The following is a 25,358-nucleotide window of genomic DNA, read 5'->3' as shown; positions in this document are numbered from 1 at the left end:
TTGATGATTTGGGGATTTGGGGGGAGGGGGTTAGTTTGGAAATGACAATCGGGACTCAAGCAAGGTTTCAGGCTTCAGCTGAGCCAGTGAAATTCAGTGCACACTACGGGGGGTACATACATACATACATGCCATGGTACATCTGTACATGTACCAGCGTATATCCATGTTTATCTCCCCGTTTAATTTTAGCATGTGATCAACGGCTACCTGCGTCGACTGCAGAGAGAGCGTATGTAACCTTGGTAGGGCTAACTAGGCATTGTTGGGGAGATAGTATGTAAATGCTTTGAAGGGGGTGCGTAGTTTATTTGTTGTATCTACGTACGTACGTACGTACGTACGTATGTAGATGACCCCGTCTCTTCAGAGTATAGATGAATATGTTAATGGATATCTGGAAAGATTCTATCTTCAGCTATTTATTAGTAAGAGTCAAACACGGAGTACATTGTTTTGTGCATATCTCTCATTTCTATTCTGCACTATGATGTATGTCTAAACATGTAGCTATAGTTAGTACTATAATAAGATAATGATAAGGTAAAAACCACAGGCAACATTAGACTCTTAATTAAAGAATAGCTGAGGAGAGAGGGAAAGTAAGAAGGTTTAAATAAATAGCAGAAGGTGGGTGTGATGCTACATGAAGAGATGAAGAGCTGTGCACATGCATACATGGAAGATGAAAGCTGTGTGAAGTTTGTCTGAAATAGTCTAGTTAACTATTAACTATAGTAAGTTAAGAAGTAGAGAAGAAAGAAAAGAGAGCTTCAAATAGATAAATAAAAACTGAAAGCAAGAATTCTTTTTCTTCTCCTTTCATTATTATTAACTTAATTAACTAAATATTTAACTTTCTTGATACAAAAAGGAAAAAGGGAAAAAACTGAAAATTCCTGCAAGCAATGAACAGTTTTGAACCAGCTCATCATGACCACTTTTTATGCCCAGGGTGATTGTCAATTATAGTCTGGGTCTCTTTGTTTCAGACTTGCTGATGGGTAATAAATAAAATAAGAAGGCTTATACATAAATTGATTCAAATTAGAGAGTGATTATCTTGAGAGATCTTATGGAGTACTCTTGAGCAGGTTGAGATCCAGCTGTAGCCAGGAATTTGACATTTGATGGTGATGAAGAGTTTATGAGCACAATTTGAGATCTAAAAAAGATTGCGATGGAATTCTTCAACGAGCTAACTTGGCTTCAAGAGATAGTTATGTATGTTAGGTAGTAAGTTACTTTAGCTTAATCCTTGTCATAGGCTATGAGCCAACAACCAACCAACCTGCTGTTCTATACAAAGGAAATTTTGTAGATAATCATCATAATAATCATCATGCTGTTGCTCTGTGTGACATTGCTGCAGGAAATAATAATACATAACTATACATATTAATAGTAGAGTACATTTCTCTTTATTCCTCTTTCTAATAGGAAGAATAGAAGAGGAATCTGGACCCGGCCATTTGGGTAATAATTCAGGGATTCCACTGAAGCCGTCGGCAAAGGTTCCTGTGCATACATTTTCCGCGGGAGAGGTACCTGTAGGCTGTAGATACGTAGTTAGTTAACTAGCTAGTTATGTAAGAGCCTCATCCTCGCCGCGTCTCGCTCCCTTTTCGCAATCCTCGACGCCCGAACGACGTCTTCCATCTCAACCTCACCTCACCTCACCTCACCTCTAACTCATCTCTACTCTTCTCTTCTCTCCAGTAGTATCTAGTCTAGTATCTGCACGTCTGCTTCTGCTTCTGTTTCTACTCACTCTGCGACACCCTTGCAACATCTGTCCTTCTCCCCATCTCCGCATCTCCAAACTGCTACCTCTCACTCTCCCGCTGTAGCCGACCTATAAACACCGCTGCCCCCGTGTGGGCTCCCAGCCCCTGGCCCCGCCCACTCATCATCGTTGTCAGGCTACTGTACTCCGTACACCAGGCCAGGCTGGCTAACTAACACTAACTAACTATAACTAACTACTCAGGCTACTTTAGCTTGTTGTGGTTTATTGCTCCCTCCTCCTCGTCTCATCTAGTAGCCGGCTCCAGTACCAAGCAGCCAGCCTACCCTACCCTAGCTGGTTATTGATCACCCAAGAAACCCGTTCCCCGTCTAACCTCGCCTCGCCCCCAAAAATAACATCCCCATCCCTCTTTCATCATCCCGTCTTCTGCTCTCGTTGCTTGCTCGCTTGCTTGCTTGCTTAGTTACTTGTTTGCTCACCTGCTCAACTTGCTTGCTTGCTCCTGGGTTGCTTTCTAGGGTTACTTTAGCACTTCGTCTGTTAAGCGCGTGCCTGCAAAAGGGGGGAAAAAAAAATCAAAAAGTAAATAACGCAAAGAGAGAAACAAGAGATAGTTCCTTTTTTGCTTTCTTCTCTTCTCTTTTATTTGCTCTTTTATTCTTCTGCTTCTTCTTTTCTTCTTCCCTTTGAAACTGGTAGAAGGGGACCCTGCTGACCGGGCAAGGTTTGTGTTTGGCGGAGTGAAGAAAGAAATACCAAAAAAAAAATAAACCGAAGGAATGGAATTGTACAGCAGCCCCGATCTCGCTCATCGCTGCGCTTGATTCGGTTCGATCCCGTCCTCCCCCCATCCATCGACCACCCAACCACTCATCCACCAGCCGTCCTCCGCTGTCCGCCTTCCGCTATCCCTCCCTCTATCGCTGCCTCACTCTCACCCCATCGAGATCCCTCCCAACAATCTCTTCTCGTGACCCTAACTAATCACGCCTTCTATCCTCCGCATTCGGGGTTCTTTCGGGTCATTTTCGCTTGCCTCAGAGCTACCGTTGATAACGACTCCACGCCATTTCTTTCCCGTGAGGTCTGATGGTTCTGATGGTGGTGATACTGAAGCTATTCAAGCTAACTAGTGCGCCTGCAACGACTAAATTGCCGCTCAGTTTAATATCTTCGTTCAAACTCTTCATCTACCCGATTTAATCCCGTCGGTTTCCCTTTATTTTTATTTTATTTTCCCCGGTTGTTTGCCTTCCACCTATATCCTCTCTATTATACTACCCCTTGCCGATGGATAGGAGGATGGATATCATTTCGCTTTTATCGCCGCAGGACTCCCACTCGGGCAAGTCCACTCCTGCTCCTCATCCTGCTGCTGCTGCTTCCTCCTCCTCCTCTGGCGCCACCCCCACATCCGCCCCGACGCCTTCGCCTGTATCAGCCGTTTCCGCCTCCGCTTCTCCTCACCAGAATTATCACAAATCACGACAGAATTCTGGCAGATCGGGCATGACCTCGTCTCCGCTTGTCCATCAAGTCCTCAACAACCCGCAACTTCGCGATCCGTCTCCCCAGGACCTCAGCCAAGGCAACGGTACTGGCACCCCGCCGCCGAGCGAACTGCAGCCCACCAGACAAACCTCTACTCCTGGGATAGATGCCCTGGCAGATCTCGCCTCCATGCAGCGTCCTCAGCCCCACCGCGCAAACCCCCCAATGAGGAGGAATACCAGCACGGAAATACACGAGAGCCAGATGTCCCCTTCAACCCTCAACCCTACCGTCAACCCCATTCCGCGAAACCACACCACACCCCGACCCCATTTTGATGTGTCAGAAGGGTTGAAGGAGGCTAACAGAAGAGACTTTTCAAGCTCCTCGCTAACGCCGGACATGCAGCAGATGGCCTCAGAGCTATATGCCTATATCCAGCAGAACCACCATGCCTACGACGCGCGCGTTAAGTTCATCCGTCTACTCCACCAAGGGTTTGTCGAACATGTCTATCCGCCGTCGTCGCCAGGTTCCCGCGGCAAACCTCAGGAGTACGATTTTCTCCAGGACCTGCGTGCTGCACGAGAAGAGCTCGATGGCCTCTTCGCGATTGGGGAGGATCTATGGGTTGAATGGATACAGGACGAAAGTGTGCTGGCACGTACGGTGGAGGAACAGATAGGTGTAATGGAACTGTGTCGACGGTCAGTAGATGAAGAGTACGGCAGCACGAAACTATGGATAATATATGGCGAGTGGATGCTGCATCTCTACAACTCTGTTTCCCAGCCAAATGACGCCTCCGTCTCCCGCCAATGGTCAGAGGAAGATAGAATGGTGGCTCGGGAGGCATTTACGTGGCAGTCAGTCGTAGAGGTCTGGATGAATGCGGCGGAGGCTACAAACTGGAGAATAAATGATAGTCACCTGGTCTGGGACCGCTATCTGGAACTCGTCGTACAAGATGTGGGCAAGCAGCCGTCTCCAGAGAAACTCGGCCACGTAAGGGATTTGTTCGTCAATAGGCTTCAGGTACCCCACATGACCTGGGATAACACCTTCCAACTATTTTCCAACTTCATCTCTACCTATTATAACAACTATTACGAAGAGACCATGGTGGATATGACGAATAGAGCCGCCCGCGCCAAAGCCTTGTGGAATGCTCGCGAGATGCGAGAAGTGGAACTTCGGCGGGCCGCGGAGGCTGGAGACAGTACTACGGAATTGAGCTTGTTCGTGTCGTACCTTGAGTGGGAACTGAGCCAGAACCGGCGAAAGGGCCATTTTAGCTTCGAGCTCGTGTGCGCTCTCTATCAACGTGCCGTGCTACGTTTCCCCATCGAGGTTCGTTTATGGGAAGACTATATAATGTTCATAGTAGAGGAATCAATGGACGGAAGCCCGCATGGCCACTACCTCCCTGCTCTCCCTTCCCTGGAGCGCGCCACTCGGCACTGTCCATGGTCCGGAACGCTCTGGTCGCAACACATTCTCAGCGCGGAGCGTGTGGGACGCTCGTTTACTCAAATCGCTGACATCAAGCACAAGGCGACGCGGACTGGTCTGTTGGACGCCGGAGGCATCAAGCAAGTGATCAAGGTGCACACCACATGGTGCAGCTACCTGCGTCGACGAGCTTTCCAACCTGACTCGACAGATGAGGATCTTGATGTGGCCGAGGTAGGCATCCGCTCTGCAATCGAAAGCATCCAGGAACTAGGCGAGAAAGACAATACCACAGTTCCCAATGACCCCCTCTTCCGCCTCGAGCGTATCTACATCCGGTATCTAAGTGAAAGTGGAAGCTGGGATAGTGCCCGAGAAACCTTCAAGGGCTTAATCGCCCGCCACGGACACAGCTACGAGTTCTGGATTATGTATTATACATGGGAACTGCTCTGCTGGAGCAAATTCACCCAGTCAGATGGCAGCGCAAGCGCCTCGCGGAGAACCCCGAACCCCAGCCTTGCTACTGCAGTATTAAAACAAGCTCTCCAACGAGCGGACGCGGACTGGCTGGACAAGATCAGGTTGACATACATTGACCACTGCGAACACTACGAGGATGCGGACGAGCTCCAGATAGCCGTTATAGAGATTCGAAAGGCGATGAAAGCCCGAACGAGAAGACAGGATAAGGAAGCTCTACAGGCGGCAGCTCAACAATCGGCAGCAGCAGCGGCAACCACTACTGCTCCTCAAGCTGAAACGCCAGGAGTGTCGTCGGCAACCAGAGTAAGACCTGAAGCCGAGAATGAGACGACACCCCAGGGAAGCAAGCGAAAACGCACAGTTGAGGAACTGGATGTGAATGGGTCTGCCAGCAAAAGGCCCAGAGCGGCGGATCTCGGTGCTGATGCCGGCACTCCCCCTCCAAAAAGGGATCGCGAGAATGCTACTGTCATTGTGGAGAACTTACCGTCAGACGTTACCGAGTTGAGAGTCAGGCAGTTCTTTAGGGATGTAAGTTTGTAGCTCCCCCGTTTTATTTATTTGCTTTGTTGGATCGAACAAACAAGAAAAAAGGGGTCTTGTACTGACTGTTTCAACTAGTGCGGTAAAATCAATTCTTTAAAGCTGCTGTCACGACAAGGAACTCAACCCAGTGCAACTGTCGAGTTCGACACGCGAGAGGATGCATTGGCCGCACAGACGCGAGATCAACGGACATTCGAAGATCAAACGATCTCCGTTCACATCGGAACGAATACAACGCTGTTCGTCACGAATTTCCCGCCCACAGCTGATGAAGCGTATGTTCGCGATCTTTTCACTCCGGTAAACGATTCATCTTTACCTTGACCTTGGCTTTTTATATTTTTACTATCCCCCAGTTCTCTTTTAACAGATGGAAACTAATCGTTTATTTTTATAGTACGGCGAAGTCGTTGATATCCGATTCCCGTCGCTTAAATACAACACGCACAGACGCTTTTGTTACGTCCAATTCCAAACGGCCAGTGCTGCTCATGCAGCGACAGAGTTGAACGGAACTCAACAGGAAGTCTCCGGGAACTCGATGGTTTCGGCGGAGTCGACGAAGCTACCCCTCGTCGTGAAGATATCGGACCCTACGAAACGGCAGGATAGGACAGGGCCGATGGAGGAGGGTCGCGAAATCCACGTCTCGAATCTCGACTGGAAGGCGACGGAAGATGACTTGGTGGAGTTATTTACGGCGTATGGAGAAGTTGAGGGGGCGCGAATTCCGAGGAAGGCTAATGGGGCGAGCAAGGGGTTTGGATTTGTGGTTTTTAGGACGAAGGTATGTTTGGGTCTCTTTGTCTTCTTCTATGGTAAAAACCAGCGCAGGACGAATTTTAACACATCTGCTAGAAATCCGCCGAAGCTGCCCTCGCTATGCACGAGCAGCTATTCCGCTCTCGCCCACTCAACGTCCACATTTCTACTCCCACCCCCGCGAAACGCCAAGCAACAGCGATTATATCCCGCGTCGGCGGCCGCTCCGAGTCTCCTTCCATGGAACCTAACGGCGCCTCGCCTTCCTACTCAACAGTACCACACGCCCCCGACCAACCCACGGGAAATGCCAGCGACAAACACCTCCGCACCCTCGCCCTGATGAACATCCCAGACACCATCAACGACACTCGCATCCGCACCCTCGTCTCCCCTTACGGTGCACTCGTGAAACTGATCCTCCGCCCAGACCACCAAGGCGCCATCGTCGAGTTTGTCGACGTCAGCGACGCTGGCCGTGCATCGCTAGGCTTAGACGGGTATGAGATCGCTCCCGGGCGACAAATCCGCGTCGGTAGTGTGGGCGAGATGTTGAAGATGCCGGCGGAGAGGAAGGTGGATAGAATTCTTGTGGGCAAGGAGCGGGAGCGGGTGGAGAAGAAGGGGAAGAAAGGAGAGAGGGATACGGTTGCAGTTCCTGCGTCCGGGCCGGCTGGGAAGAAAAAGATGGTTATGATGAAGCAGCCCGCTGCGCCTATTCGGCGACCGGGCCAGCCTGGAGGTGGAGTAGGATCGGGGCGGAGGGGTGGGTTGGGTGTTAAAAGGGGTGGTGGTGCTGTTGGTACTGCTGCTACTGCTGCTGCGACAGGTCAACAGCCTGCGCCCGCGAAGAAAAGCAATGATGATTTTCGGGCTCTGTTGGAGTCGTCCAAGTCACGGGAGCATGGCCAGGAACAACAGCAAGGACAATAACGAGAGTACAGCATCCATGAAACCGGGGAAGAAGGGTGTAAGTAGGGCAAAAAAAAAAAAAAAAAAAAAAAAAAAAAAAAAGGAAATGCCCCCTCAAAAATGAGAGAATAGATCACCATACGTGATTGTATCTGCAACCTTTTTTAAACCCCTTGCCCGTCGCCTCTCTTCGTTTCCCCCCTCACACCGCCCTTTTATTGCATGATCTATATTTTATTTCCTTTTCCTTTTAAGTTTTATATTTGCCATATGTTTTTCTATCTCCATCTCCATCTGCATCTTCCACACCTCACTCAACTAACCCTCTAATGCCCACCATCAAATGCCCCAATGTCAAATGCCAAATGCCAAATGCCAACGCCCAAACACCAAAACAAAAAATGGCCTCCATAATTGTATGTACGTGTATGCATGATATGTCTTTTATTACAAAAAAATTCTGTTCTCAACTTGTCTTTGTTGCTCCCTCTCTCTTATTTTTATTTTTATTTTTATTTTTATTTTTATTTTTTTCCAAATCTAATCTAATTTAATCATTTTATACACTTTGCACCATCCATGCGGATCATTTCTTGCATTCTCTGCTCATTTTGTACCTTGTTGATGACATTTTCTTTTCATTGAAAAAGATTTCTCCCTCCTCTTTAACTTCTATCCTCGTTTCTCCTTGTCTCTACTTTTGCTTCTACCTCTACCTCTACCGCTATCTCTTCCCTCTCACATAATCTCTACATATCATTCCCGCATCCATGCCTTGCATATTTTTGTGGCCTTCTTGTCATGTTACATAATTCTTTGCTGCTTGGATTATACCATCTATTCATTCATATATTTATCCCCCGTCCCTGCCATGTCAGTTCGCTTCATTTTCATTTGATGAGGAAGAGAGAGTTGAGGGCGATGAAATGAAAATGAAAATGAAAATGAACATGGAAATCAGATGAAAAAGAGTATATATATATATATAATACAATAATATTCTCTAAACAAGTATTTCTATTCTTGAGTTTCCATGTTTATGATCATTCCGGGAAGTAGATTTCTGAAGATATATGCCAAGACTTGATACACGTGATAACGTCCATCGGCGAGTTCGGCGTTCAACTCCGGTCCGCATGCGGCATAGCGCGTCTTCTGCTTTTTACCGTCAACTTTCTCCGACTTGCTTGAATTTCACCGCAACGGAGGATGATAAACTAGCATATCCTCACCCTGAAACCGGTCAATTGAGAGCTACAGCTGGCAAAAATGGCCGCTGCTGCATGTGCTGCCTTTACCTCCCGGCAGCTGTCCCGTGCAGGTGAGCTTGAAACCCATCCAATTCCACTTTCAACCCGGGATTGGAATTGCTCACATGAAACTGACTGACACCATAATACAGCCGGGCCACGACTCCCAACATCCATATATCGACGAGCATTCGCCTCAAGCCCTTTCCTGCGGGCCCCCACAGCCGCCTCCAACACCTCCGCATCCTCATCGCAACCCTCCAAAACGAAAAACAAACACCTGAAAGTCTCCCAGCCCGCCGCCTCAGCAATAACCCACGGCTCCCTCGTCCCGGGCTCCATCTTCGATGAAGACGAGGGAGTAATGCCCAGCCCCTACGCAAGCACAGATGGCCGCAAACCCCAACGCCTCACATCTAAAGACACGGATGCGGATGCAACAAACGCCGTAGCTGGTAGGCCCAAAGTCCCCCTCCACGAGCGGGACCAAGACAATCTCTTCCGTGCGCTCGTCCCATTCCCTAACCGCCGCGCCCGCTGGGAGAGGAAGATGGTAATACGCTCGATACGGCGACGGGGCCGACTAACGCGGCAAGAAGAAATCGCACGCACAGAGCGCGAGTCGCTCAGCAAGAGCCACTTCTTCAAGACCAGCGTCAAGAAGCTGATGATGGTTGCGCGGCAGATTGCGGGGAAGAACATCGACGACGCCATCTTGCAGATGCGCTATAGCCCCAAGAAGGTGGCCAAGGACGTCAAGTTGCATCTGGAGCTGGCAAGGGATGAGGCCATCGTGCTGCACGGGATGGGACTTGGGAGGAGTCAGAGTCAGAGTCAGAAGGATACCACTGTAGCCAGTGCGGATGCGGACGCGGAAGGGGAAACAGGAGCGGCGGGAACTAACACCACCACCACCACCACCGCCGCCGCCGCCGCCGCTGCCGCCACGAGCCCGATTACCATAAGGCTCAAAACCGGCCAGCGCAAGACCATCACCGACCGCACGGCGATCTACATCGCGCAGGCGTGGGTGGGCCGCGGCACGTTCGGGCGCGAGCTGGACTACCGCGCGCGCGGCAACGTCAACATCATGAGGCCGCCGTATACGAGCCTGACGGTTGTGCTGAAGGAGGAGAATACGCGGATTCGCGAGTGGGAGGAGCGCCACGCGAAGGAGGAGAGGAAGCGCAGGTCGCAGTTGAGGGTTGCATTGCCGGATCGGAAGGTTTATGGGCAGAGGCAGTATTATAGTTGGTAGTGTTTTGGGGGGGAGGGTGTATTTATTTATGTATGATAGGGAAGATGGATTTGTGTGGAATTTGGTTTTTCCCTTTTATTTTTTTATTTTTATTTTTTTTTTATTTTATGTTGTTGGTATGATTGTGTTAATATATACAGTATCCGGTTCTTTTTCTCTCTTGTTCTTTTTTTTGCTTAAATTTTTGCAGGTACTTGTACTGTACATGGCTACTAACTAGAGGATAAACCATAACTAACTTTTTCCCCAAAGGGCCAAATCTGATTATCATCCCGTTCTCTCTACTCTCAACTGCAAAGCCACTTCGTTGGTCCTGGTTATTATCCTGACTTTCCAACTTTCCCAAGTTCTTCACAACCTCGTATTCGATGAAGGTAGTTGAGTCCGACTAGGAAGTGGGTTGTTCTACTTCATCCTCCACGTCAAGGGTTCGACCATATCGAGTCATTCTGTTTGGCGCCTACAAGATCTTTGTTTGATGAAAATGTTATTTCGTGAAATAACAATTATCTCCTATACACCAGAAACGAGGCGTTTTTGTCAAATCCAGTCAGGCCCGGGCTCCTGTCTCCAACATCGTTGAATAAACACACTGCAACCTGTCCATCAAAAATAATATACCCATCCCCCTTGACTAAGAAAGCAAAAGGAACTCCAAAAAACCAAGACAAGATGAAGGCCCTCGTCCTCATCGACCTACAAAATGAATTCCTCGATGCGGAGAAAGGCCGCTATGTCATCCCCGACTCGTCCAAGATACCCCTCCTAGAGAACATCAGGAGACTTCTGCCTGCATTTCGCTCCCATGAATGCATAAAAGGTATGGTGTGGGAGGGCGAAAGTCAAGCACAATCTGATAATCTGGTCATATGGGTGCGCGCTGAATACTCGGGCCCGAATGAAACGAGCCCTGCCCTCGACGCTGCTTCCTCGTCCTCGGACCGGGGACATCAAGATGGAGATGGAGATGAAGATGATAACCTCCCCATCCGACCCGTTACTGCTACTAGAAGCGCCCATGAAAACTCCCATTTCCTTACTGGCACACACGCCGGAAAGACACCCTGCTGTCCGCCAGGTTCGGAGGCCGCGCAGTTCTACCCGGCCATCACCCCGCTGATAGACACCGACAGAGACCTCATCCTAACAAAGACCTGGTTCTCCGCGTTTAAAGAAACAGGGTTAGCGGAGATCCTGCGATCCCGGGCTATCAACGAGGTGTACTTCGCCGGCCTACTCTCGAACGTCTGCGTCCTTGCCAGCGTCACAGACAGCATCAGACTCGGTGCCACGCACTGGAAAACGCACGTCGTCGTCGACTGCCTGGGTTATCTACGAGAGAAAAGCCACGTCGCCGCCCTTGCCAAATTATCTGCCATCACCTTCACCCTCACAACCCCTAATGAGCCAGACGCAGCAGCGCCAGCGGTACCCGCGCCGTTAATCACCAGCACGCATTTCCACCCGCATCCAACCTTCTACTACGTCAACGGCAGCATCCCCTCCTGGCGCGTGCAGATAGCCCTACACCATAAACAGCTCCGAACAAACGACGTCCGCATGTACGTCATGCGCACGCCCAAACCGACGCGCTCGCCGGCGTTTCTCGCCATAAACCCGCGCGGCAAGGCGCCTGTGTTCGTCGACACGGACCCCGCACGCACGCGCACGTGTGAATCGTTGGCGATTCTGCTGTATCTTGAAGAATACTACCCCGGTACTGCGCTTGCTACTTCTGCGGGTTGTTATAATAATGACAATCCATCCCCATCCCCATCGGCACCGCCGCTCCTGCCCCCGCGCGACCACCGCCAGAAACGAGCGCGCGTCCTCTGTCTCATGCAGGAATCCGAGAATCTACACTCGGCCTACGACGCGCTGGAAGATGCATACTGGGCCGACAAAAAGACCGAGCAGGCCGACGGCCCCTCCTCGCCCTCACTAGCCACAAGGCCAATAGTGCCCTCAGCCTCCGCAAAATTCGAAGACTTCATAATCAACCAGCGTCCTCTACTCATCCAAGCCATCCACGCCGAGCTGGCGCTCTGGGAGACGCATATCGCCGCCGCGCACGCGGCGGGGACGAGATTCCTGGCTGGCACGCACACGCTGTCACTGGCTGATTGTGCGCTCTACCCGATCCTGGCGTACATGGTGCATCGCGGTTTTGTGTTTACGGAGCGGTTTGAGGGGCTTGAGAGGTATTATGGGGATATGACCAGGTTGGAGTGTGTGCAGCGGGCGAGGCCTGAGGGATGGGGGGATGGGAGGGGGAGGGGGAAGACGGATGTTTTTGGGGGGAGGTGAGGGGTTAGTTTCGTATAGTGTTTTCGCTGTATTCCATCATTGAACAATATTCTTTTGGTTATTTAATATAAAAAAGTATAATAAGCAATATATCCTTTTCGTGAACGAGAAATGAAGCAACGTCAAATTTCCAGCAACATTACAACAATCATCGACCAGAACATACGCCCGCGTGGCTTAGTGGTAAAGCGTATCACTAGTAATGATAAGATCCTCGGTTCGATTCCGAGTGTGGGCAGATTCAAGTATCTTCTATTTCTTTTTAGCGGCCGTTTATTTTATTTTTCATGTTTTGGTTTCCTGGTGTGAATTTGGGAGCAAAGGCCGGGACAATTATGGCCTCCGTCGTTGTTGTTGTTGTTGGGGGACTTGGCGGGAACAGAAGGTTAAATAAAAATCATTAAGCCCTAACCCTAAAAGACAGCCCGGGCGCTGTTTATTTATTTCTGAATATAAGATATTATTTTTCCGGCACAGGGCGAATAGTAGGCGAGTCAAATATCGAGATTTGCGGATATTTTTAACGCTGGCTTCAACTTTCACATCTAATGGCTCATGAATATCATCATACTTGAAATACTGTACGAGGAAGCCGAGTCAGGACATAGCCATAGAGCTCTATTTGTGGTCGTATTGATACATACAAAAAACTAGAGGTTATACGGGGGGGGTCCTTGGTGGCGTGATAAATATCATGTCTTTTTTGCCGTATATCTATCCACGAGCGCTGGGTCCCGGGAAAGGTGCCTTTCGTCTAGAACCATGACCTGGGATAGGGGCGGATGGGGTTTGCTAAAGAATAAGGTTACGGAGGAAAACCGAGTTTCTCACGGGCGTCTGCGTAAAGGATGAAAGGTTTTTCATCCCTTGAGCGGGTAGCTAGCAAGACTAGAATTCATGAAAGGAAAGTTCTAGTGTCAGTTTTCAAACTCCTTTTTCTTCGGAACATATGGAATATACCAAGGCCGAACGGCCGTCTCAGGCAGTCATTGATTGAATATGTTTTCGATTATGAAGGGCTATATAGATGGCGACTGGGCTATAGAGAGCTCGATAGAATGGTAATATCGAGCTCGAAAATGTTGAGAGCTAAGATAAACCGAAAACAGCTTCATCTGCCATGCTCGATGTGAAAACGTTCAGGTCTATGTGAATTAATTAATAGAGGTCAAAATTCTGATATCGCCAGTACTGGATGGGATGTAGCCTCATTAGTAAACGATATCTAGTTAACTAACTATCCAAGATTCAAATCAAAGAAAATTCCGGAAAGGATAGCTGCTGCTACGGGGAGAGAGATCAAATTGAATATAGATAGCATAACAGGCACGAGAAATAGCTATGAATTCGTAAATAGCTATATAGCCCATCATAAATCTTTCCCTTGACTGACGATATAAACTGGCTTGTCGCAGATTGGTGGTATAAAGGGAAAAGATCTAGAGAGAAGAATATTAAAACCACCAATAACATAGATTCTGCTGCTGCAAATGATAGTTAACAATTATGATCCCACTGTGGAATCCAAACAATATATGAACCCGATTTGGTGGCTTAATCCAATAAACCGACGGGAAGAAAAATAAAGTAGGAAACCAAAAAAATGTGATTAAACAGGGATATGGGGAAATGAAAGAGAATAACCCCAAATAAACCAAGACCAAGCGCAGAAGCACAATTAACATCGCTAACCATATAAATAAAACAGTCCCACTCATATAGTGCAACAAACGGCCTCACCGCAAACATCTGTGGGGTGGTAATTGTAGATAAAGAAAATTGGAAACAAGAGAGACAAACGGTTTTAGAACAACGGGTGAAAAAAAAAAAATAAATAAATAAAGCAATCCGATAGACAAGACAAAATGACCATCCTTCCCCACCCACACTACACCAGGTTAATAATGAACAAAGACTTTGGAAAAAGAATGAATGACGCAAAGGGCTAGCACTAGCAGAGAAGAAACACATTCCCGATATGTGAACGAACGAGTCGAAAGACATAATAGTAAATAGGTAAAAAAGTAAAATAAAAATAGTTAAGTTAACCGCCAACAATAATAAAGGAACCATAATACAAAAATAACTAAAACAAAGTAAGAATGAGAAAGGAAAATAAAACACAACCAAAACATCTCATCTCGCAGTTGACTTTGATATACCCCCCTTCTCTCACAACGTCGTACTATAGACAAGGAAATGCACTCCACACGACCTACAATATTCGAAAAATTAAGACTTGTTTATTTTTCTCTTCGTCGTCTTCTTAACCGCGCCGTGATCGGAAACCCTCAAGGCACGACAGGTCGGATTGATAAGACAAGCCGCGCGGCCAATAGCATACTTGAGGGACTGGTTACTTGCATCATTGTCGCTGGCCTCAGAGCTCATGGCGGCGGAGTCGGGGCCTGCGGGAGATCTGATGCTGGGGTCAGTAGCGCGCCGGACTCTGGTTATGGTGGGGCTTGTGTCGGCTTGTGGGGTGGGAGGTGCAGTTTGCGTGGAGCGCGTAGGACGGTGAAGGGTTTCACTGGCAGCGCTTCGCCTGGTGAGGCCTTGCGTGGGCCCAGATGGTGCAGATGTGATGAGCCCGGTTCTTGAAGTCGGTGAGTCAATTAATGGGAGGGGACGCCGAAGGGTAGGACGAGTATCACCACGGGTGCTGCAGCTGGGTGTGACGGAACGTGGGCGTAGGTTTGGCAGGATTTCAATGTCAGGGAAGTGGGGAAGTTGTTTTTGCTGTGCTATTTCAGTCAAGTGGGCGCGTAGGTCGCGGAGGACTGAAAGAATCTCGTCGAAGGTCTTGTTGGGACCGACTCGAGTGTGGAGCCAGTTTGGGACCGGATGCGGAATGATCGTTGGGGATCTCTTCTTCTTCTTCCTCCTCTTCGGCGGTAGTATTTCCTCATCTGTTGGGACGCTGTCCACCAGGTTCTTGTCTTCGCCCTCGTCCTCGTTGCCATGATAGTCTGACTCCCCTTCTTTCACTGGGTCCTTGACGCGTGGGGGTCTATTGATAGGGGTAAAGGTCCTGCTCTTACTGCTTGGAGATGGCTCGCCCGGCTCATGAGCTTCGGCTTCTGCATCTAGCATGGCTTCGTCCTGATCGCCTTCAGCCTTTTCGCCATCATTGCCTTCCTCGTTGATCTGCCTAGCAGTACGCCAGGTCTCTCGTCGACGGAGCTGCAGATTGAAATTCTGCACTCCGCCCCACGCGCGCATGTTCTGGACGGTTTCTATAGCTAGATCGCACTGGCGGAATGGCCATTCAGCCGTCCGGTACCGGGCCCGCTGATAGTGTTTCCGGCAGTAATAAATCCATACATGTTGTGGAATATTGACTGTGCACTTCTTGTTGCGACCGAAGATGTGAGAGATCACTTTACGATAGTGATTTGATTCTGTCGAGCATGCTTGCCCGCTAAACTGACATCGTGTTTCTATCTGGAGAGGCTCGGAGAAGGAGGCTGCCATCTCTTCCCAGGGGGAACACCCTTTGATCGCGGCAAATTCTTCGAGAGAGACCAGTAGGGGCGGCTGGTCAAGTGCGAGATATATTAAAGAAGTTTGGAGACCGAGGTGTAACTATTTAGTACGCTAATAGAAAGAAAATGTTGGAATTGTGCACATATGTAAAAAAAACCTTGAGAGGGGAGTTGGGTGGAAACCAAAAGAAGCTGAGAATAAGAAATAGATAGAAGAAGAGGCGCCGGGCCTTTTATGCGCGTGGAGTTTCAGACACGATCAGACACGTCCTCCGGTGATCAAATCTGATAACTTCCAGCGCACGTAGCGTTGTGAAGGGATCGGGTTTGACGTGCGGGACGGGCGTGGAGAGCAATGGATGAATATGACGCAGGACGAGAGTGAATCTGCCTGCAGCTTGTCCAAAATCTTCAGATTGCTATTCCTTAGCTAAGGTTTTGACCCGTGCAAGAAAGCCTCAGGCCAGTAGATGGGACAGCAAATTAGAGCTAGAACGGTGAGGTGTTGCCAGCGTGTAGAGTGTGAATAATGGAGCCAAACGTAGAGAGTGATGCTGTGTATAAAGACATTCTCCAGAACAAAAAATGCACCGACACAAACACCATGGGATCTGATAAAGTGAAAGAGCCACTTTCCTATGATCAAAGAAAACCCCCCTGCCATAAAAACAGGCAGAGGGTGATAGGAGAAGGATAGAGAGTTGAAAGAGGTTTCAACTTTTCGCTCTTATCCTCATTGCAAGGATGAATGGGAAGTCCCACATGTTTGAAAGCCCCAGGCTCTCTAAGAGTGAAACGGGTTCGTTATCTGAATAATATAATATTCCCAACTATAATCAAGAACGATCTTTGCGAGCAAAGGGCAGAAACCTTAAGAGCTTAGAGTATGGGTGCTAATATTTGTATGACAGCACAACAAACTAGAGAGAACATTGGAACATAATATCCTTCGTCAAGCGGCGGTTTTCCTCTCTCCACTAGGGGAGGGCTGAAATGGTTGTTCTACGGCCTTTCGATGGGTCCCCGCTTGTCCATTAGCAAGATAAGATATTTTGGACAGCTTCCTTCAAATGTTCAGATATACCACTCGGGGACTAGCCTGATACTGGCCACTGGCGGCCTGACATGATGTCAGACCATTGGAGAGGGGAGCTCCGAGGGGGGCCCGTCCATCGCAATATTTGTATATCTGAACTTAAATATACGGCATGCTTGATGGCTGAAGTAGTGAATCAAGCATTGATTTCCCTATTAAAGCATTTTCCCAAGATGACAACACCAAAAGGTAGAGTGCTGGTGTTTGTTATGATGATCATCAGGTATCTTCAAGTGAGAGATTTTGCAAAGCCTGGAAAGTGACCATAGCAAGCTCAGACATATTTGTGGTGAATTGAGCTGTTCCTGACAAGGCATCACGACGATAATAATTTAGCTTGATGATATAATATCAAGCAGCTACAGACTGCTGTCGAAAACATCCCTATGCGTGATGTTAGCACAGCTAGCTCCTGAATAAAGTGATTGTAGTTTGAGTGACTGATTTTGTCTGGCATTGTTTAAAGTGCATAGACATCAAACAGCTCATTTGAAACGAGAGCAAAAGCAAAAGGATAAAAAAAGATAACTCTTCATTTGCATAAGCCTCTGTCAAACTTACCAACTTAGCCATTGGCCTATCCTTGCTGGCATCGACAATCAACAATCAACAATCAACAGCAGTTTGATGTCGTTAAAATCTTCAGAGATCGATAGATTAACTTACATAACCTGAAATGGCAGGCTGATCACATGACCTTGACGGCATCGAGTTGCGATCGGTTTAACATCTCGCTCGTGGCGGGATATGTCAAGACTAGTAAATTACAATGAGGTGTGAAGTCTATGATGCTATAAAGGAGACGTGCGAAAGGTGTAGGAAAGAGGAAATTTCCTTTCGAAACAGATCTAATCTAGGGCTATGTAGTATGTGTAGTTAGTATACGCTGTAGAGAACATTGTCCCACAATCTTATATTGGCAATCCCGTGGCGAGCTGTGAATATTTGGATGGAGGTGATCCATGGATATTTGGTCACTATGGTTTAGGATGGTCGAAACAGATTAGATGTGGATCCGCGGATAAATAATTAAATTATTTAGCCGCCTCGGAATTTAGCCGCCTCGGAATTTGATAGGCTTGAGGGCATGCAGAGATAATAATGCTTAAAACGCAATTAACCCTCAGACAGTGTGCAGGGATGTGCGTGAGCTTCTGTATATTCCACATTCGTGGGGTTTAGGAGGAATGCTCATGGTGGCTTGCACCATTATGAGAAGGAAGAAGGGAAAGGAAAAGGAGGCAGAGATGAAACTAGCTGACAATGATAATATCAATACTATCTATCATCCCATGGTCTGTTGACACACAACTGGCCTTTCTTGTCTGGATATAATTTTTGGTTGTCTTTGTACCGCTGAACACAACACCATAATTGTTGGCATATGACGGGATAACAGTTTGGTGACTGACCAGCTAATTGGTGGCAGTTGGCCTATATTCTGCCCGGGATTCGGAGTCTTCTGATGGGTAATGGGATTTCAAGATGAAGTGATTCTAATAGGAGAAGGTAATGGTATCATGGACGGTAAAACGTCCCATGCCTAACTCTTCCCTAGTGAAAAACATGGACTGATTGGGGAAGTAGAACATAGCAAAGAGCACAGCAAAAAAAAAAAAGCGTAATTCGAAACCCGAAATCGTCAAAATCTCAGAATTTTCCTGGGCCTGGCCTTGTCAGGGGCATCGCATCATTATCGTATCAGCGTCGGGGATCCCAGTTTTTTATGTCACTGTTGAGTAGCAGATGTAATCTCCACAACTGGCATGTTGCCTAAGTCAGTGGCATTTGACTCCAGCTAACAATCTAGGAGTAGGAGGATGTCTCTATTATTGATGAGTAACAGGGAAACTGAAAGTCCGAACTGGCCAAGTCTCGTGAACTAATTGCGAAAAGAATAGTGGTATCCTGAATACTTAACTATATGTGGTGGGTGATATGTCGATACACTTCCACGGTCTGAGTGTGTATACGGCCCTCCGGGATCATATATGGAGGCACACGTATATATGCAGGCATTAAATATACATACATACAACATTTAAAAATTCATTTCGGTAGTAAGTTGACTATTGTCGTAGCACTAATAATGTTTAACTGAGGCGGTTGGTGTTGTTGGGGGTCCCGCGGTTCTTCTACCAGCAGGCGCTGGTGGTGATTGAGCTCTTTTGCCCCAGTAGCCTACAGGTGTCAGGCGGCTTAGTCAGAGCTGACACAGCGGACCCCGGGCGGCTGGAACCTCCAACATTTCCAACATCAAACATCCATCACTAACTACATGTCTGCACAATGTACATGTACATACATACATCACAACAGACGACACAAAGCAGCATCGGAGCTCTGCAATAACCTCGATGTAGCTAGGTCCCCGTGGCTGCTGGGAGGACTGAACCTACTGCAGGTTGTCCTTTGCCTTTCATCATTTCATCATACTTCCACCGTCTCTGCCGAATTCTTTGTCCCTGACATGGAGTTTTTATGGCCTTGCTCGGAGGCAACACCCAAGACCCGTCGGCAGCGCAACCAGAGCAGCGCTTCTGTCTGCCTTGCTAGCTTTTCACGCTTTTAGTGCTTGACTGTTTGTTCACTAGGTGATGATTTTGGGTGACGCAGCTCGCGAAGTAACAGTTTTCACCACCTTCCCTTTTATTTTATTTTTTATTTTTTTTGCTGAGCAGTCATTCATATTTTGTATTCTGTGGGGATGTTTCCGTATGCCTGCCTAAACACACTAAGAAATACAAGGAGGATTGATTTCTGTTTCCCAGGGAAAACCCTCGTTAGCATTTCCTGAAAATGGCTTCTCATATCTCGAGACCTCGAACCTGTGCAATACCAATTATAGACCCCTCTGGCCAGCTAGTTTCTGTGGATGGTGTGAATGGGGCTGCTACAACAAGCCCACCTTCACATAGTCATCCGAGGATTCAAACAAATGGGGGTCTTTCGATAGCACCAAGTAATTCCTCGCGGCAAGATGTCCCGGTTCAAACTTATTCAAATAGCTATACAGCTACAGCATTGAATTCAAGGTCGCAGAATGCCGTCGTTGGATTTCAAGGCCAACAACTCAACTATCTTGAACGAAGAAGGGAAGCATTCTCCGTCGATGAATCATACCAATTCTCTCATAATCCACAACTTCCGACATGGCCAAATCATAGACCGATGTACGACAGCACCAACCAGCTAGCGGGCCGCTCAACAACTTGGAAGCCGGATGTGTATGCCCGTAGCTATGTTCCGGCGTATCTCATTGCCATTAACCGATCTCCAGCGGTTGATAGGTATAGCACGCAACTGAAGAGCATCGATTTTGCGGCATATGTTGCCCGGTTCTCAGGGACTTCGTTTTTGGAGCCATTGCCCGTTGAAAATTTACCAACGCTCAAGAGCGTGCCCGTGTCAATCTCCCGCCACACCAAGAATCTGTCGCCATCCTCTTATCTTTATTATTTTGACGAATGCCTTCTATTGGAAGGGATGAACTATTCCCAAGAGCTAGCAGGACACAGTCTCTACAACGTCTTACTTACATTGACGGATGCCAGACAGAATCTGTACAGTCTCCATGTACCAGGCCTTAAGGATGGCGCCCCAAAAGTTGGCCTGGGAGACACCGTACTTGTTCGACAGATAGTACCTTTCCCACAACTTGCCCAGCAAGGGGCTGAATGGCTGAGTCATAACAAGACAAACCTCACGGGGTCCATTGCGCCAGGCTTTTCAGGTCACCAACATCACGCTGTTGTATGGGGCATATCCGTGGCGAAGGAAACGCTCATTATCCGGGTCGATCATCTTCTCCCAGCATCTCGACTCTGCAATATCCAATTTACTGTCCAACCAGATCTGTTTGTACCTCTCTGGAGAGCTGTTGTTGACGTCACAGATGGCAGACCATGGGAACACGAAGATGTCAAGTCGGAGATGGCTGGGTCAATTGAAAACAAGCAAAATTGGCTTCGTCATATGCTCTTTCCAGAGCCAAGTGATGCTGCTTTGCAAACGACGCTCCCCAAAGGAGCTTTCGAACACAGCTGGGTCGATAAGGACCTGAATTACGAGCAGATGAAAGCAGTCGATTCTATAATAACTCGCAATTTTGGTACTATTCCATTTTTGATATCTGGGGTACCAGGGTCTGGTAAAACAAAAACCGTGGTTGAATGCACGCTACAGCTCCTGCGTCGAAATGATAAAATAAAACCTCATATTTTGCTCTGTGCGCCATCCAACCCCGCAGCCGACACCCTGGCTATGCGGCTGGCTAAGCACTTGCAACCTCACGAAATGTTCAGACTTAATGGATGGTCAAGGTCATTTGCAGAAGTCCCTGACCAGCTGTTGCCGTACACTCATTCGGAGAACGATCTTTTTTCAATACCCGAGTTCAAAATTATGATGAACTACAAAGTCGTGGTGACAACCTGCCAGGATGCCCATATGCTTGTTAGGGCACGGCTGACTAACCAGGATCTAATGAAGTTGGGATACGAGATGTTGAGTTCTATCTTACCAGGGATAAAACCAAACCCGCGGGATATGCTTCACTGGACAGCCTTGATCGTGGACGAAGCAGCGCAAGCCACTGAGCCTATGGTTTGTGTCCCACTGACGGTGGTCTCAACGCCATTGTGTGTCAAGGAAAGCGTTGACGTGACCAACGCAAGGTCCACCTTACCGTTATTCATCATGGCAGGAGATGAGCACCAGCTCGGACCTCGAGTTTCAAATACAAACACAGCGTTCTCAGTCTCTTTATTCGAACGCCTATTTTCCCTCCCTATTTACGCCGATCACCCCCTCTCTCGCCGAAATGCCGGACCGTATAAGAAGCTAACGCAAGAAATGCTTCCAATTCCACGACCAGCATTCACCAATCTTACCCGCAACTACCGGTCTCATACCTCCATACTTGCTATGCCATCCGTTTTGTTTTACAGCGACACCCTCATCCCCTCAGCCACCCCAGCACACCCAGATGGACCGGTTCCATCGTGGCCAGTATGGAAAGCACCCCATCGCTGGCCAATGTTATTCGCCTGTAACACCTCTCCCGACGATGTGGAAGAAATCCTTCACAGCCCCGCCGGCAGTGGCCTTTTTAACCAGGGCGAGGCTCTCAAAGCTCTACAATTCGTACAATCTCTTCTCGACCATTCCAATAGCCTAACATACCCTTCTAATACCACTAGTACCGTAACTCCAACATCCTCAACACCGCCAATGCGCCCCATCACCCAACAAGAAATCGCCGTTATAACCCCTTTCCTGACCCAAGTAGCCCACCTCCGCCGCCTCTTCCGCGATCACAACCTTCACTCAGTCAACATTGGGCCCGTCGAGGCATTCCAGGGTCTAGAAACGCGTTTCCTGATAATCTGCACGACGCGCACACGCGCCGAGATGCGATTTATAGAGCAGGACCAGTCATTCGGGCTGGGGCTGGTTGGCGAAAGGCGCCGGTTCAACATGGCCATGACGCGGGCAAAGGAAGGGTTGATAGTCATAGGCAGTCCGGACGTTCTTGTTGGCGTGTCGAAGGATGAGTCTTGGCGGGCATTTCTTAGCTTTTGTGCGAGGAATGAGTGTTGGGATGTCGATGAGAGTAATGACGAGGTGCGAGAGAATATGTGGGCGTGGGCTGATAAGTTAGCTGGCCATCGGAGGCGGGGGCATGGGAATATGAATGTGAATGCCCTCGTTAATGGCAATGGGAATGGGAACAGGAATGCGGGGAATGGAGAGGATTTTGAAGAGGAGGATGATATACGGCTTGAGGGATATGTGAGTCGTTTGGAGCGGGGTTTACTTTATGCGCAGAGCGCAGGGGAAGATTGTGATGGAGATTACGGGTCTGTTGACGGAGAGGATCCGACTGATGCTACTGGTGGCGATCGCCGGAGAGGGAGTCAGTGGGGCAAAGGGAAGAGGAAGGGTCGCCTGGGCAAAGGGTGGAGTACGGCGGATGACTATGATTCTGCGATGTGGACGGCGGGGATCGCGGCTGAAGAAGTACTACGAGGTTCGCTTGATGACTGACTTTACTTCGCTGGGTCGGTTTTATGATGCTACAAATGGAGTATATTTGGTCGGTGGCGGGAAATAGTGTTTTCCGCTCTTATTTTGCGTTTCTTTCTCTCTTTTCTTTTCTCTTTTCCCGCCTTTTTTACATGTCAGTGGATTAATTTTGTCTTCTCCTCTATTTCTATCTCGATATGTTTTAAAATTTGTCCAAGTTTACACTTTTTGACCTGCAAACACCAGATGAATGTCGGTGGGTTCGGCTGTTGAGGGCGGTAGCTTTGTTAATTATGTGTTTTTGTTTATTTTTTATTCTTTTATTCTTCTTTCTTTTCAAGGACAGGCACACGTATGGGCGACAGATGTGAGGAGAGGAGGAGGAGGCAATGTAGGATGCTATCCTAAAATCATGGATTGATGGAAAGGGGCAAAAAAACTAAAAAAGAAAAAAAAAGAAAAAAGAAAGAAAAAAGAAAAAAGAAAAAGAAAAAGAAAAAGAAAAAGTGAAGAAGAGAAAAAACCTCAACCAAAAACAAGGGGGAAAAAATTAAAATAAAATAAAAAAGTCCTTAAATAGAAAATAGAGAAGTGGACAGAAATGAAATGGGGAAGGAAAAGAATAAAAATAAAATAAAATGGAAAACCAACAAGAGCCGGGTGTTGATGTATGGAATTGTTCAGCCCCTTAACAACCAGTTAGCGTAGCTATCCTACATCCAAGAACTTTTCACAAAAAGAGTGTAGTTACGTAACTTGATACTGACAAACTCAAATCCCATTACGCAGTGATAGGAGCTCAGAAAGGAAGAAAAAGAACACACAACAAAGTGATTCTGCTGCGTACGCGACGTGTAGGCCCAAAAGTAGTTAAATACTGTCCGATTCTCTTCTAGAAGGCTAGGCGTTAACCCCTCTCTCTATATATACATATAAACAATCCTATGTGATCGCGGAAAGGGCGAACGCAGGGGCTGTGTGAGCGGACGGCGGGAACCCTCCCCGGATGTCTGTCTTGTTTCCGCCTGACTGTCGGGCGCCGTGCTTTCCGCCCTGGATGCCCGGGGAAATTGTTGACAACCGTTCGCTGCCGAATCCATCGTGACCAACTGTAGGAAATCGATAGGCTTCTTCTTTTGGAAGCCCCCTACATCCACTCCTTCTTGTTCCCTGGAGCGGAAGCTCCACCCATTGCCAGAAGGCCATCTGCTTTAATGCGATAGTAAGGGGTAATTCGCTGCTTCAGGTCCCCGTAGCGGCCGTCTTCGTTCTTCCAGACCTCGGCGATTACTATGGCATGCTTCTCAGCGGAAGCTTGGGTGTATGCTTGGGAATCTGAAGGAAGGACTGGGTGGGAATGGGTGGAGCAGAAGCGAAGCTCCAAGGAACAAAAAGGGGTTGGAGTAGGGGGCTTCCGCCACAACTCAATAACCATGACCTCATTGCTCTGCTAGCTATGATGATGGTGAAGAGAAGAGAAAGCTCTCTGACATGCGCTGCACGAAATATAGGAATATTATCTCACTTATTGACTGCATGTGGTGTTTCACATGGCTGTGGTTAAGCGTGGGTCATTAGTCTTGATGCTGTATCATCATACTTGATAAGGTGTAGTTCTCATGTAAACGTCGCCATGATCGTCGCATCTAGTGTGATAGGCAACGTTCCCCTCGTTCCCTGCCTCTCCATTCTGTTCATTGAGGGGTTGGAAGTTCGAGCCTTCTCAGGACGCCACTTGGTAAACAATAATCTCCTTAAAGGCGATAAGAACTCAGAAAGGAAGAGAAAGTACACACAACAGTACTCATCGATGATCCTCGAGGAGCTATATAAAGACTCATGTTGACGGGGTAGTGGGAAGCGATTGTGGCTGTGACTATGACTACAGCTCGAGACTGAGGTTTTCTCTAGGACTCACGCTGTGATGGCCAAGGGGTGTGGAGTGTTGGGCTTGGTAAATGGCAGAGTAGGGAACCATTCCAATGGACAACAGAGTCGACAAAGGGGAGGTCAGGCCCTCAACCTAGGGCCGACGTTGCCACAACGGCAGGGATTTGGCCTGTTCTTAATTTTGAAACAATCAATTGAATCCTACCGACGCTTCCAGTTTGCTCGTGTAATACGGGATATCAAAATAGGGGATATCAAGTGTCTTGACAACGTCAGCATCTTCAGTACGAGAATGCACATATACCAAGGCCACTTTATCTATTAGTTGATGAGTGAACTTGTGAAGCTCAGATAACGGGATTTCTCGGTGGTTGATGTAAGGGGTGTGGCTATTTTTGGGATTATTATATCGCATGCGAATCATGATGACGGCGGTTGGCGCCCTCAACGCCCACTTATGGGGCTTGGCAACGGGGTCACAATCAGGGATAATTCATCTGGGAATTGCTCAGTCTGCTTGCAATAGGTGTCTAAGCAGTGCTTCAGCCCACTGACTGGTGTCCATATCATCCCTGTCAGGAATGATTGTGACGTGTTTCGTAAATTTGCAAGTTATGTCTTTGACATATTAGATTCACCATCCAGT

At 48.0% G+C, this 25,358-nt stretch overlaps 6 protein-coding genes and 1 non-coding gene across 9 annotated transcripts; 5 read left to right on the top strand and 2 right to left on the bottom strand.

The window, feature by feature from the left end:
• Positions 1-1,617: 1,617 nt before the first annotated feature.
• On the top strand, positions 1,618-8,450 carry BDCG_06586. 2 transcript variants are annotated; one of them, XM_045422336.1, is made up of 4 exons: positions 1,618-5,710; positions 5,801-6,025; positions 6,123-6,512; positions 6,584-8,450. In XM_045422336.1, the coding sequence occupies exons 1-4, from the start codon at positions 3,041-3,043 to the stop codon at positions 7,418-7,420; spliced, it is 4,122 nt and encodes a 1,373-aa protein (XP_045281752.1). In that variant the 5' UTR covers positions 1,618-3,040; the 3' UTR covers positions 7,421-8,450. The 2 variants fall into 2 exon arrangements, with proteins under 2 accessions (XP_045281752.1, XP_045281753.1); XM_045422337.1 differs by having other exon boundaries at positions 1,625-5,710; positions 5,801-6,000; positions 6,584-8,413.
• A 218-nt stretch (positions 8,451-8,668) lies between these two features.
• On the top strand, positions 8,669-9,907 carry BDCG_06585 (mitochondrial large ribosomal subunit; the record flags this gene model as incomplete). The annotated part of the gene is made up of 2 exons (XM_045422335.1): positions 8,669-8,720; positions 8,802-9,907. The coding sequence occupies 2 exons, from the start codon at positions 8,669-8,671 to the stop codon at positions 9,905-9,907; spliced, it is 1,158 nt and encodes a 385-aa protein (XP_045278001.1).
• A 672-nt stretch (positions 9,908-10,579) lies between these two features.
• Positions 10,580-12,214, top strand: BDCG_06584 (uncharacterized protein; the record flags this gene model as incomplete). The annotated part of the gene is made up of 1 exon (XM_045422334.1): positions 10,580-12,214. The coding sequence occupies one exon, from the start codon at positions 10,580-10,582 to the stop codon at positions 12,212-12,214; it is 1,635 nt and encodes a 544-aa protein (XP_045278000.1).
• Positions 12,215-12,380: 166 nt separating this feature from the next.
• Positions 12,381-12,452, top strand: BDCG_17345. Its single transcript has one exon. It is a non-coding gene; the product is annotated as a tRNA-Thr (tRNA).
• An 846-nt stretch (positions 12,453-13,298) lies between these two features.
• BDCG_06583 lies at positions 13,299-18,828 on the bottom strand. 2 transcript variants are annotated; one of them, XM_045422333.1, is made up of 2 exons: positions 17,357-18,828; positions 13,299-17,179 (listed from the first exon to the last, which is right to left on the bottom strand). In XM_045422333.1, exon 2 carries the CDS (start codon positions 15,686-15,688, stop codon positions 14,447-14,449), a length of 1,242 nt encoding a protein of 413 aa, XP_045281751.1. In that variant the 5' UTR covers positions 15,689-17,179; positions 17,357-18,828; the 3' UTR covers positions 13,299-14,446. The 2 variants fall into 2 exon arrangements, with proteins under 2 accessions (XP_045281751.1, XP_045277999.1); XM_045422332.1 differs by having other exon boundaries at positions 13,299-17,381; positions 17,462-18,802.
• Positions 17,884-24,315, top strand: BDCG_06582 (uncharacterized protein). Its single transcript, XM_045422331.1, has 3 exons — positions 17,884-18,322; positions 18,383-18,904; positions 18,983-24,315. Exon 3 carries the CDS (start codon positions 19,595-19,597, stop codon positions 22,841-22,843), a length of 3,249 nt encoding a protein of 1,082 aa, XP_045277998.1. The 5' UTR covers positions 17,884-18,322; positions 18,383-18,904; positions 18,983-19,594; the 3' UTR covers positions 22,844-24,315.
• On the bottom strand, positions 23,970-25,136 carry BDCG_06581 (uncharacterized protein; the record flags this gene model as incomplete). The annotated part of the gene is made up of 3 exons (XM_045422330.1): positions 23,970-24,272; positions 24,741-24,845; positions 24,918-25,136. 3 exons carry the CDS (start codon positions 25,134-25,136, stop codon positions 23,970-23,972), a joined length of 627 nt encoding a protein of 208 aa, XP_045277997.1.
• Between the last annotated feature and the right edge of the window lie 222 nt (positions 25,137-25,358).

This window comes from Blastomyces dermatitidis (genome assembly GCF_000003525.1).
Source record: "Blastomyces dermatitidis ER-3 genomic scaffold supercont1.7, whole genome shotgun sequence".
Taxonomy (NCBI): Eukaryota; Fungi; Ascomycota; class Eurotiomycetes; order Onygenales; family Ajellomycetaceae; genus Blastomyces; species Blastomyces dermatitidis.
Note: the sequence above shows the minus strand (reverse complement) of the source record. Positions and strands in the feature narration are given on the sequence as shown.

What these genes read in the sequence shown, in the direction of transcription:
- BDCG_06586 (XM_045422336.1), top strand. Translation starts at nt 3,041, where the DNA reads ATGGATAGGAGGATGGATATCATTTCGCTTTTATCGCCGCAGGACTCC. An exon ending in TTCGCGATCTTTTCACTCCG is followed by an intron (nt 6,026 to 6,122) that starts GTAAACGATTCA and finishes TTATTTTTATAG; the next exon opens with TACGGCGAAGTCGTTGATAT. An exon ending in TTGTGGTTTTTAGGACGAAG is followed by an intron (nt 6,513 to 6,583) that starts GTATGTTTGGGT and finishes CACATCTGCTAG; the next exon opens with AAATCCGCCGAAGCTGCCCT.
- BDCG_06583 (XM_045422333.1), bottom strand. Translation starts at nt 15,688, where the DNA reads ATGGCAGCCTCCTTCTCCGAGCCTCTCCAGATAGAAACACGATGTCAG.
- BDCG_06582 (XM_045422331.1), top strand. Translation starts at nt 19,595, where the DNA reads ATGGCTTCTCATATCTCGAGACCTCGAACCTGTGCAATACCAATTATA.